Source organism: Tripterygium wilfordii, chromosome 9, assembly GCF_013401445.1.
Source record: "Tripterygium wilfordii isolate XIE 37 chromosome 9, ASM1340144v1, whole genome shotgun sequence".
NCBI lineage: Eukaryota > Viridiplantae > Streptophyta > Magnoliopsida > Celastrales > Celastraceae > Tripterygium > Tripterygium wilfordii.
Genome location: NC_052240.1, coordinates 3,281,573 through 3,294,756, shown reverse-complemented (window position 1 = coordinate 3,294,756; position 13,184 = coordinate 3,281,573). Strand labels below are relative to the sequence as shown.

Below are 13,184 nucleotides of genomic sequence, written 5' to 3'. Positions count from 1 at the left end.
TTACAAGGAAATTCTTCAAATAATTAAGCAATTATTTTCACTATTTAAGAAATTATCATTGAAGGAAAACTTTTTACAACGAAAGTTTCTTCTTTGGAGGAAAAAATAGATATTTTCATGCTGCGAAAATTGCAAAATATTGACTGCCCTATCTTCACAAGAATCACAAGTATAAACATGTGGGAAAGTCAATGTATACATTGAATGACCACTCTCCAATATTTTGTTAAAATTGGCAAATACTACTTATAAGTAAAGAGATATCCATAATCAACTAGTCAAAAGAATAATTTGGTTTCCTTACATATAGAAACTAAATAAAAACTAAGGAAAAACACCACATAAGGAAAATATTTGAAGTAAAATTGAATCCTTATATAATTTATTATTCTTGTGTTGTGTATTGAGAGATTCAATCTTGAGAAGCACAAAGGAATAGAAGCAGAAGCAGAAGAATTTGTATAAATTGATGGCGATGAGGTCAGGCCTTGTATTTTGGGCAGTTAAGAAGGTTTGGGAGTCTTTTACTGAGTGGCTCTGTTTGTGCTTTGCTATAGCTGATGAAATTGTTCGTTCCATTGAGGGTCAACAAGGTGGCAACTCATTTCCTTCATCTCTATAAGTATAAGGTTCATTTGAATGTACTAAAAACTATATATATTTGTGTTGAAATAATTATTATGAGTTTAATTTATTTCAATATCTCAAACATATTACATAGTCGGTCATCATTTTCACACCATGGTATGTACTTACGACACTCTTAACTTCTGTAATGATACACCCGAGCCCTAGAGCCCTAGTCACTAGTTTGAATGGTAAGGATAACGTGTATCACTCAAGTGACCAGGGATCGAATCCCCCCTCCCATTTTAAAAAAAAAAAAACACTTACGTAATGATTTGTTAAAAAAATAAAAACAAAGTAAAATACTGTAAGTTGTAACAAAGTAAACCCTAGACAAAGTAAACTTCCACTTTGTTCTTGCCTTCTCCTGTTTGTTGTAACAAGTGATGGCAACATGCACAAGCACAGTGATCTGGGAACCGTTAAGGAATTGCATATGCTGTTCCATAACACATACAATCCAGAACTCATGCCTGGAAGATGTCTAACATGCTGCTATTCACCAACAATATCATTATGCCACTGCCATTGACTACATTAAACTTCTTGAATCTCTCTTTCTAGTTTGATAATTTAATCTCTGTCGATAGGCCAAACAAAATATGGCCACGAGGGTAAATATTCGCACAAAACAAAACGAGAATAAAAGAGGATGGTAGAAATCATTGTTACAAGATGAGAATGTGAAAATGTAGAAGAAGATACAGCCTGCCACAGTCCTACAAGATTATCCTCTCTGGCATAAGAATGGGCTATTGAGGAGTTTGCGAATGCGGGGGAGGTCCTGGTGGTGGTGGTGGAGGGGGAGCCATGCCAGATTGATTTCCAGACTGCAACAACCAAAAGTAAAAATGTAAAACATGTCAGTTATTAACTCTTCCACAATTCACAACTAATGTATTATGCTCAGCAGGAACCCTGCACAATGCTGTGAGCTGTTGAAGTTTTTCTCATAAATTCCATTCTACTTAAGTTACAAATGCCATACACAATAAAATACACATCTAATTTACATAACGGGAACGATGTCATCAACCAACACCTCTCTAGTAGTACTATCACCTACGAACCAGATTGAAAAACTGAAACATAACAAATTTTTGTATCAAATAATTAAGCAGAATACCACAAAGCTTTTTTTTTCATCATTTCTATTTCCATTCTTCTCATATTGCAGGAAAACCACAATAATCAAATCAGAAAGGAAATAGTAAGAGGTGCATTTGGACAAACCGTCGCCGCAGTAGGCTGGCAGCCAATCTAAAACTATATTGAACTTTATGAACAGAAAACCAACAGAGAAAATAGTTGGTTGGGGGCCACCTACTTGTGACGCAGTGCAAAGCAACCCGAGTGTAGTGATAACAGGAAAACATGCTTAAAAAATGAATCGACGCAAAATTGGGAAAGTTTCATTGGATGCGCTGCAATACAATGAAGAATACGATGACGAAAGAGACTATTACATGATTTACGTCTAGGGTAGGCGCAGTTGATAAAGATAAGATGCGAGAAAATCATTCAAGTGCACATTTACAGCACAAACAAAATTCAAGTAGAAGATACTAAAAGGAGAAGAAGGCAACTGAAAAAAAATTGGATGGAAGTAATAAGGACAGACATAGAATCCATAAGGATAACTGAGAGTGAAACTTAAGATGGGAACAAATGGTCGAGCATAATCCACGTAGTGGACTTCAACTAATTTTCAATTAAGGGTTCATGTAGCCAATCCCAAATGGTTGGGGATAAACGCTTGATGAAGATGATGATGATTGAAGCGAACCTTAAAAACTTTCAAGGAAAACTGCACGAAGCATATTCGGATAAGCATTTAATAACTTGACAACCAACAAGGTCTTAAGAAGATCCATTTCATCTTCCTTTGGAATAAAATTAACTCTGTGATTGGAAATAATCAGCAATGAGGGGACGGCCATTTATGGGAGTTTTGGCCAATGACAGTTTCCATTTCTTGGACTATTGATTTAGCTGTTGAAACCCTTTCAGTTTTCTCAGGGGGACTTTGCTTTGCTTTATGTTTAACCTCCATGGAACAACTTTTTTCCCCCTTTAACTGTTAAAACAGCCAAAGTAAAATGTCAGTCTTATCTTTTGTGTTAATTAATCTTAACAGGGAACACAACAGATCCTTGACAATCTTTTTGATTGAAGATCTTTTCATGATTTTCCTAAAAGAGAAGTTAAAATAAATGTAAATTTACTTGGAAGTAAGGATTTGGATGACATAAAGATGTATCGGAAAACGGCCTCCATCCCTTCTATTGCTCACCACCCAAATGTAGCCTTAAAGAAAGAGGGGTGCTGCGGGGAAAGCTTTCTGCCTTACTATCAACTAAATAAAGTATCAACCTAACCATAGTTACTACCTAAATGAAATGCAAATATGAGGAATTGTCTTATCGCATCAATGTATAAACTTATAAACTTGTCAAGTCTCAAAAAACTTTGTGAATTCAACCAGCAACTACAGTAGTATAGACGATGTAATCAAATACAAATGAAGAAATTTGGACAAATGAAACAGTGCCACTAAGAAATAGGAATTTGATACACACAGACCACAGATTTTTTAAAACACTTGGACAGTGAATAATTTTATACAACAAATTATTGTCATCGCCATCTTACCTGGAATGGATTAAAACCTGGAATCATTGGCATCTGTCCAGCTTGGGGTCGATTGTAAGGGCCACCCTGTGGATAAATTTGAGCTCCACTTGGATTTGACGGGCCTTGAATATTTGGCATGCTATTAGGGAAGCCTCCAACTGGAGGAGGAGCTCCACTTGTGGATAAGGATCCAGAATGCATTGGATTCATGCCCATAAAATGGCCTTGTGGCATTTGAGGAACCATCTGATTCATCGAACCTTGCATCCCCTAAACCAATAAAAAATTAAAATAAACACGAAAGATTAAAGGTGTGTAGTTTGGCTGCATATTCCAAAATGAATTCCTCATAATAACTTCGAAGAATAGTATCGTGAACAATTTTGATAATTAAAATAAGTAGGAAATCTCATTTGGGTTAATTGTTCCAAGATACTAACAATAACAACAGTCTGAATATTAGGAGATCACAAACCCTGTTAAAGGTCAAGCACCACCTCCTATTCCTTTCACATCCTCTATTCCAGGGGAGATATAAATGTTCTTTCTCCAGAAAAATAAAATAACAAAGAACTAGAGTGTATTGTTTGTTCATAATTGTAAGCAGCGGCAGTAATCTAGGAATATTAAGTTGGTCAAAATAACACAACCTGAAATTCAACAGGACTCCCCCATAGTGCAGCTTTCTGTTAGCCATAAAACTAAGAGAAAGGCAGCCAAACTAGTTGTTAAGTGAGTCAAATGAACCACCAAAGAGGATATCTTCTATATCTTCAAGGTACAAACTAGGTGTCAAGTGGAAAACATGCTCATTTTAAAACTGATAACCAGAGGCAGAAATTAATAAATAAATGTAGCATTTACTACATACCATTGGTCCAGGCATTTGCAGTGGATGTGATGAAGGCACAGGCATTGATCCTGGCATTGGTGAAGGCATACCGAGCTGGGGCATCTGAGGTGGGGGGCGAGATAGATGATGAGGGATTAATGGTACATTGGAAGGACGCTGCAGTTGCTGCATATTCGGAGGAGGTATTGACATGGGATGCATTTGCTGCTGAAGTGTCTGGTGGTGATGTTGCGGAATGTGCTGTGGATTTTGCTGATATCCTTGCTGTGAATTGCCAGTAAGAAGAGAGGGATGGGGACCAGGAGGGAGAGGAGGAGCTCCTAGATGCATTGACATTGGAAAAGGCTGCTTCTGCTCCCCTTGAGCTGATGCATCAAGAGAGGACAGTGGCATTGCAACTCCAACACCAGGAATGGTTCCATCATTTCGAGTTAATCCCCCAGCAAATGGTCCTGGAGTTGTTGGAGTTTCAGGAACAGCAAAATTACCCAAGAGACGACCAGCAGCTGCAGGGTTTTGCTCACCATAACCTGATACAGAGCAGAGGATATTGATAATAGACCTCCAAACAGAATTAGATATACACATGCAAGTCACAGGAGAGATGAGGAGGCAGCGGCGGGGGGAAAACATCAAAACTTTCCATGAAATTAGTTCATCTGAATTTTCCATGAAACCTTGAGATACCAGTCAAAAGTATTTGGGTCAAAAATTTGTACTACCATCATAGAGATTAAAGGCATGATACAAGAATCTGAAAGATCTGAAAATACTTATACGATTAATACAAGAATAGAGGTCCAGAAAAAGAAGAATATTAACAACCTTGGTTCTGAGCCATGTTAAATTTGTCACGCACAGTGTCTCCTGGCCTATTTCTGCACCAAAACTTTGTCGTGTGATCATTGCTACCACTGCAAAATGCAAAAACGCATAAAATTTAGTCATGGAAGAAAATCTCACTCATACACACGCACCAAAGTTGGATAAGAAGACATTTTGATTAACCACCGGATAACTTATTTTCTGGTATGGCTTTCAAGACCAAATCAAAATCAAGAAAAGAATACATAGGCAATAATTCAGAAGGTAAAGAAATTTAAAAAATTAAATAAATCAACCAATCAACAAAAAAGATTAGTTCAGATGGATGCAAAAGAAGTACAAAATGCAGCACAAAACACCATTGCTATATCATGGCTTAAGAACTTATTAACTAGGAGGAAGGGGAAAAAAGAAGAAGGGCACATTTGTTTTACCTCAATCATACATCACAGAGATCTTAGAGATGTATTTGAGAGTACAAACTGATAGAACTGCTATTAGCCATCTTTTGGATGGTTTTCAAGAAGTACATGAATTACACATCATCATCATCATCAAAGCCTTAATTTCAAACAATTCTGGGGTCGGCAAGTACATAATTAAAAATGCATAGAAATGAGTCTTAGTATCTATTCAAACAATATTCTAAAACAACGAGTTAATGAGCTAAAAGCAACATCTCTACTGTGATAAAAAACAGGAAACCAAAATTCATATAAATTGAAACAAATAGGTATGTACTTCAATAGAGATGTTTGTAAGGATTAGTTAAACAGGAAACCACCAAAACGACACAAGAATGTCATGAAGGATATGTTGCCTACCTGCAAAGAAGATATCCAGTAGGATGCCATGCAAGATCCCACACGCTGTTATCATGGGCACCAGTGGTGTCAACCTGGGGAGTTTCATGCCTGTTCATAAGAGAAATCCTTAGGGCTCATGAAAAATATGGTAACAACAATGCAATTATAAGGAACAAACAAAACCGAGGCAAAATTCCATTATCAAAGACTAAGGGGATCTATGTGTATCTCACGCACACACTCAAAAATAGTGCTTTGCTTCAGCTATTCCTCCAACCCCTCCTCATCTCTCCACAAAGTAGCCTAGAGATCTGTGCCTTCTGTACTTGTAATTCAGAATTCTGTAAAGCAATTTTTCAAATGCCATCCTCCCAACCGAATCTTCAGACCAGCCCTGTCATATTAACTGGTTCCTGCTCACAGCAACTCAAAGCAATACACAAAGGCCCCACTGTCATCCCACAACAAACCTTAGTCCCTATATCGTCCCACAAACTGCAAAAATAAATGATGGAAGCCAATTTTTGGTGCTTCCAGAAAGCTATGGAACAGGCTCTCTCAAGCTCATCCCTCTTTAGCACTTGGAACAAAACGACAAAAAAAGAAAGAAGAAGAAACAGAAATAGGTAAGTTTATTTCTCTGAAATCTCCACTTTTCATGCCCAACCATACCATAGTAAACACCCCATTCAGCAGATTACTTCAATCCATGGAATATAAATTTCCAATTTTGTGCAATAAAGTCAATGGATGAGATTATACTTCTTGGAAAGCAAGAATTACAACTCCAACGGTCCAACCATATATATTTATATTTTATGTGGGGGACCGGGGGTAAGGCCTACGTACATCCCGTCAATTGCGGAACCCATATGCACGGAGTTGTTTACCTTCACACACACACACACACACACACACACACACACACATATAATAGAGAGAGAGAAACATAATCAAATAAGTTACTCATATTGCAAAGGAACCAAACAAGACTATTCACCAGTTATTGCTCAAAAGTTCACCTAAGTATTGATCACTTCATAAGGTGTAACAGAAACTGGAGGGTTTTAAAATAAGAGAACTCATAAACGATGTTCTATATCTGGAATAAAACTTACCCAACAAGCCAATGGAAAATGGACCCATCGAAACTCCCACTGACAAAGTATTCTTCATGGAACGGATGCCATGCCAATGCTATCACATTGCAAAATGAATAGATGTTATATTTATCACTTCAAAAACTTTACCAGAACAAAAGTTAGCAAATGCAATGAGGCGGCTAGTGAATGTAATCTACACCCAAAATTAATTAAACAAAGGAAAAATAGAGGGAACCAGAAAAAATTTCAGACAAAATATAAACCAGCAACTAACAGGCAAGGCTGAATCCAAATACTAGAGATGCTGAATGACTATCAATCATATCTACGCTGATGACAAGTGTAATTAGAAAACAAGAAGCGTATAACTTTTTTCTATTTTGGGAACTCTAAGCTATTCGCCGCAGTTACGTGGATATTGTAAAATCACCTAAATCACTAGTTTAGTAAAGACAGCATCATTTTATTAGTTCTGAGCATTTGGCCATGATCAACTTTATGCAAAAAGCAAACTTATAACTAGCATATCCAGAAGATCCTATTGTGCACAGGTAGGCAGTTTATGCATGGCTGATTCACATTATGTTTCCCAAATAAGCCATCCAACACACTTACCAGTCACATCTTTCCGGTGCCCACGGAAGGATTCAAGCTCCTTCATAGCCCTTATGTCATAAAGCTGCAAGTTTGGGGCAGTAGTTACATGACCATCCCAAGGAGAAATATGAATATGACAAAATAATGAAAACAAGAACACAAACCAAACATCAAGAACTCAAAAAATTAAATGACAGCTACATAGGTTTAACAAAGGTGTCCACCTTGATGATTTGATCCTTTGAAGCAGTTAGCACCCAGTTACCATTTTCGTTCCATTTAACGCAGAGCACTGTGTTCTTGTGGCCATGACTGCAAATGACATACAAGATTGCTCCTAAGAAATAAATTTTAACTAGATTTTGAGTTTAAACCATTGTGAAATTATACTCACAAGGATGAAAGTTCTCTCCCAGATCTAGCATCCCAGAGTTTCACAAGGTTGTCTTTCCCACCTAACAAGTCCAAAGAAATGGAAATGAAAACTTAATAAAGATCGGAGCAGGGGGAGCAGACAGAGCGTTAGCAAACCTGAAACCAGCAGAGACTTAGTTGGGTGCCAATCAACACTCTTCACATCCCAACCATGGCCTGCCTGAGTTCAAACCACGCACAAAATAGGTTACTTCACGCGCACTTCACAAGTACATAAAGGGAATAAACTTGTACTTAAGTATCCAAAATTCTAAAACTTGTAGAAAAATAAAGTTGGATTTGCTTACGAATAATATAGTCATATTATCAAAGTACATATTGCATGAAAAAGAACATATTGCCAAAGCATATATTGCATGCATTAGAGCATATTGCCAAAGCATATATAGCATGAATTAGAAAAGCGAAATATCAAACCTGAAATTTCTGCTTGCTGAAAAGAGTGAATAAATGCTTCAAAACATGAGGCCAGAAGCATTAGAGTAGAAATGGGACAACAAGAATGCACAATCATGGAGATGTCCTAACCGAACATTCGGCTAGGGATCTCAATTAATACCAAGTTTGGCATTGCTGCTTATGAGCAGCTGCTTAAAGAGGCTGTTTCCTAAAGCTGTTTCCATGAGTTACTGTGAGAATTATGTTTGGTAATTACACATCTAAAGTTTCTTTCGAAAGGAGTGCAATAATTGATCAAAATTTGTTGAAAGTACTCCCGCTTATTGAATGCAACCAGTGATTTTCATTGTTCAGTTACAAATAGAATACTAAAAATCTCATAAAAGAAGCCTCTTCCTGCAATTTTTTGGTTTTTCTAGCAAGAAAAAGAAAATAAACATGTCAATAAAAGTGTCCCCACAGTACCCAATCATCTACAAGTTCCATGTACCAGAAACCAATGTTTGTTGCCCCAACAAAGCCTTAACAGAGAAGTAATTCCTTAATAGACACGATATAGATTGGTGGAAACTACCATATAGGAACTGAAACCTAAGAGCATATAATGGATGACTGACATGCATAGGACAAATAAAGAGGTGTCATTTATCATCATTAACACCTTTACCACGAACTATTTGGTGTCGGCTACATGACACCATAAGAGAAATTAGCAAAGAGACATCACTTTATAACTGAATATTTAAATCAAAATTAACAAAGAGGCATTCTGTATTGCGAGAGATCAAATGGACAAGGACAGATCCAAGAATTCAGAAGGATATTAATAGCCACAATAATCTTGTCAAAAACAATAATGGTCACAAGAATCACATACGCTTGAGGGAGAACAAACTTAATCTCATCCCAGATGAGTAGTCAAAGCACATTACCAGTTAGTGACCGCTCTTCTTGGCAACGAGCAAAGTCCCAAACTTTAACCGTAGTATCATCAGAGCATGAACAGAACTTCAAGTCTGTCCTACAGAAGCTGTAATAAAATGATATTATAAGAATCTCATGAATAAATGCGATGAGAGTAAATAATAAAATAAAGATCTACCTTAAGTCACGGACTGATTCCTTATGAGCTGATTTATTGGCCTTAACATTATTCATGTTGTTCTGCCAATACCTAGAGTTGGCTCAACATATTTGCATCAATGTTAGATGTACTTATATAAATACGAAACAAACATGAAAAGAACAAGATGTATTCAATATTGTTTTTACTTTATTGCACCCCCATCATCACCAGAAACCATCCAGTTGTCATTATGACTCCATACCATAGACCTGATTGCTTGATCATGAGCCTAGAAGGAACAAAAAGAAAGTTGCAATAAAAGTCAAGAAATAAAATAAATTCCTGATAAATTAGGGTGGCACACACAACATATATGAGTGGCACCCTCTTGGTGCTCTAGGAAAAAAAAAAACTTCTTTGGCATACAAAGGAAAGAATAAGGAACAGCTCAATAAATACACAATACCTGAAGAATCATTTCAAAATTAAATGATTGTCCATTCCAAAGAGTAAATTCTCCACTTTGGGAGCCTGTGATAAGACGTCTACCAGTAGGAGTCCACTGAAAACATCAAAGAGGTCACCCATATCAGATTCAGAAACACTAAGTAACACAAGATCAAGACTTGGAAAAAAAAAATTCAACTAAAAGCTCTAGCAAGGCACTCCACATACCACAAAAAATCATAATGAGACTATGAGAGCAAACCATGAAACACTTTTCAGCTATAAACTCATAAGCAATGGAAGAGGACATACTGATCATAAAAGACTATCGCTTATATGGTTTTGCCAAATTCTACCGTATATTAGCCGCAAAAATTTCTGTGTGAAAAAATGTTCTTTAAAAAAAATTATGTCCACCAGTCTGAACTCTAATATTAACACCACATAAATCTAAGGTAATATGAGAATTAATTCCATTAAGTTTTTTAGCCACATAACGGTTTGTTTACTGATTACTCATTCCCATTTTTCAGGAGACACTATGGATGAAACTATAATTTAACCCCACACACGAAAAAACTGAAATCCAAAAGACACAAATGCATACAACTGCTTTATCATATCATTGAATACTCAATCCTCATATCATTGAATACGAACCCTTTTCTCCTAAACAGCCAAACTTGATTCCCATGTCAAATACTTTGAGATGATATGTTAATCACTGATCATGCAACAAAAGATAAGGCATTGAAAACCAAAAACATTCAGCAGACACGATACAAATCTTACTTACCAAAACTCGATTAATTGAACAGCGGTTTTTGTTTAAAGATGTGTGCACGAATTTTGCAGCAAAGCTTGTGGATGGGTTATCTGAGTAGGCAGCAGTTGGCAGCATCTGCACGAGAGTATAAATGAAAATGTTTCTTATCAAGGGTGTAAAAGTGATGTTTATACCAATTAGTCCACTCAACCGTGTTGCATATTAAAAGAAAAAACAGATATGTAATGCTCACTGACATCAATTGCTGCTGCCTGGGTAGGCTGCAATACTGTCCTGTCTCTTGAATCTCTCTGCCACATACGAGCCTACACAAAGATTAATAAAAATCACAAGTTGTTGAAGTTTAAACTTCAAACAGAAAATAGTAAGAGAGCAATTTGCGTGTCCTAAGTGGGTAGTATCAACAGGAATTTTCAGTATTTAAAGGCTTCCATAGACATTACACCTTATTTTAGGCATTACACCTTATTTCATAACATTTCCACATAGACACATTCCATTGAATTGGGAGATCGACAGTTTGCTTTTGCAAATAGTACAAAGCTTGTTTTAAGTGATGGTGGTGAGTAATGATTTTTTCCGCAAAGTAAGACTAAGAGTATGAGAAATTGATGAGGAATTATGTCTAACTAAGGGCATCAGTTGCCAATATCACCAAAACCCCTTTACATAGCACTTTTGAAATATCCCTTCATTTATTCCACACTTATGAAACTTCATTCCATCTCGTCTCCTCCCATTTCAGGAAGATTTGGAGCCAATAGCCATTAAGAGCCTAGTTTCTTATGTTGATTCCCTCTCCTAGTTACTGTTGAAAAGAAGCTCTTTCAGTTAATCACTGCTTTTTGAAAGAGGTGAACTCAAACAGAAAATTACCACCTCGCTGTAGGCATTTGATTAGTGACGGTTACCAAAGCTTTGTTGTGCTAATATATTAGCATTTAAGGCTTCTGCATCAATTTCTTATGAAAAATTGGATAGTGATTGCAGCCTTGATGGCATGTGAAAACTAAGTATCCTACAAGAATGGATTACCTGTACATATTTCACAATGGGGCTGGTATAATCAACTGCCCTCCTTTGTGTGAGCTTTCTCATTCTTTTTGCGGCGAAATTGTCTCCATGAGCTACTACAACAACAATTAATGAATGGAAAGGGAATGGTTAACAACAACCACTTAATCCAAACAAGAAGAAAAACTCATCATGAGGGAATGGTTAACAACAACCACTTGATCTTTAGGCTTAGTCATAAGGATGATCAAACAAGATAACGACCCTTAGATCAAATCCCAATTATTATGTTACCAATGAATTTCAACAATACCGTCGTAAGGAGCAGGGGCGGAAGGATGCTGAAATTCCGGGTTAATATTAGTAGAAGAAGCGGAGGGTTGTCTCATCATTGGCGGAGGTGGCGGTGCTGGTCCCCTTGGAAAGTCCGCACCCATCGGTTGCTGCTGCAGCAGTGGCTGTGGCTGCGGCATTTGCTGCTGCTGCTGCTGCTGCTGCTGCTGTTGCTGTTGAGGATCAGCGTACATGATTGTAACACCCTCAGAATCTCAATTCGAGAACGAGAGGCGAAATCGAGAAGCCCCAATTGTAGGGCAGAGGGGGGTGATTAAAAACCCTAAACCCCTAATTTCGAGCTGAGGGGGAAAGACTTGACAAGAAGCTTTAGTTCAGAGCACCGTTTTTTTACTGCAGTTCGGATATAGACGTTGCGTTAACCATATTATTTGGGCTTGTGAGATGAGGCCCAACAAATGAGGCACGGCCCAAGTCTTTCCTCTTTCAAGGAGGACGTGGGCACGCAATTGTGAATTTATGATTGTTGTGTACTTGTTTCTTTCTCTAAGGGCGGGCCCAAATGTCAATAAAGCATGTCAACATTAGAGCAATCAAAGACCATGTTTCATGCCTGGCCCAACAAAAATAGGTGCATTGTTATAGCATCCATTTGATTCATGGCTCAACAAAATCTAAAAAAAACACATCCATGCCCCAACAAAAAAAAAAACACTGCAATTGCTCTAAGGAATGAAATTGTTGCAAATCAGTCGTTGGTTGAATGACAGCAACTTTGCATGCAAGGACAAACCAACAACTGCAATGACGTTTAGGCCAACAAAAAATTGAGAAACATGTAAAGTGGGGTATGAGTGAGAAGAGAAATGTCGTATGTCACAACGGCGCAATTTTGTTGGATCATTTTTTTTCGTATTTTTGGCACAAAAGTATGCAACATTAAATGTGTACCATTGTGGTTAAAGGATCATGGGTCCCAAACAAATGAGCAAGAAAGACCAATATAGGGGCATCACAATGTCCCTTCCTTGGAAGTTAGAGCGTGAGATTGAGGCCCGGCCCTTACTCACCCTTTAGGGGGAAAAAAAAAGAATGAAATTGTTGACCAAGATAGATAGTTTTATATACAATAACCAGCGTGAACAACAGGCCTCTATATATATATATTGTATGTATATGTATATTCATCGACACATATACATCAACATGTATACATGTATATATGTATTTGGTATTTTAACAAAGAATTCAAAAAGGCCAAACCGCGTGGCGGCGTGGGAGGTGAGTTTTGGCATCT

General features: G+C 37.3%; 1 protein-coding gene across 1 annotated transcript; it reads right to left on the bottom strand.

Moving 5' to 3' along the window:
* Positions 1-1,117: 1,117 nt before the first annotated feature.
* LOC120006319 (flowering time control protein FY) lies at positions 1,118-12,275 on the bottom strand. The gene is made up of 18 exons (XM_038856330.1): positions 11,907-12,275; positions 11,615-11,706; positions 10,816-10,884; positions 10,589-10,693; positions 9,812-9,907; positions 9,552-9,634; positions 9,382-9,453; positions 9,212-9,309; positions 7,977-8,036; positions 7,840-7,900; positions 7,670-7,757; positions 7,464-7,527; positions 6,864-6,942; positions 5,764-5,853; positions 4,940-5,028; positions 4,133-4,644; positions 3,280-3,531; positions 1,118-1,457 (listed from the first exon to the last, which is right to left on the bottom strand). Exons 1-18 carry the CDS (start codon positions 12,118-12,120, stop codon positions 1,380-1,382), a joined length of 2,202 nt encoding a protein of 733 aa, XP_038712258.1. The 5' UTR covers positions 12,121-12,275; the 3' UTR covers positions 1,118-1,379.
* Positions 12,276-13,184: the final 909 nt, after the last annotated feature.

What these genes read in the sequence shown, in the direction of transcription:
- LOC120006319 (XM_038856330.1), bottom strand. Translation starts at nt 12,120, where the DNA reads ATGTACGCTGATCCTCAACAGCAACAGCAGCAGCAGCAGCAGCAGCAG. An exon ending in TAAGTCTCTGCTGGTTTCAG is followed by an intron (nt 7,901 to 7,976) that starts GTTTGCTAACGC and finishes TGGACTTGTTAG; the next exon opens with GTGGGAAAGACAACCTTGTG. An exon ending in CAGGTTTTAATCCATTCCAG is followed by an intron (nt 1,458 to 3,279) that starts GTAAGATGGCGA and finishes TGGTTGTTGCAG; the next exon opens with TCTGGAAATCAATCTGGCAT.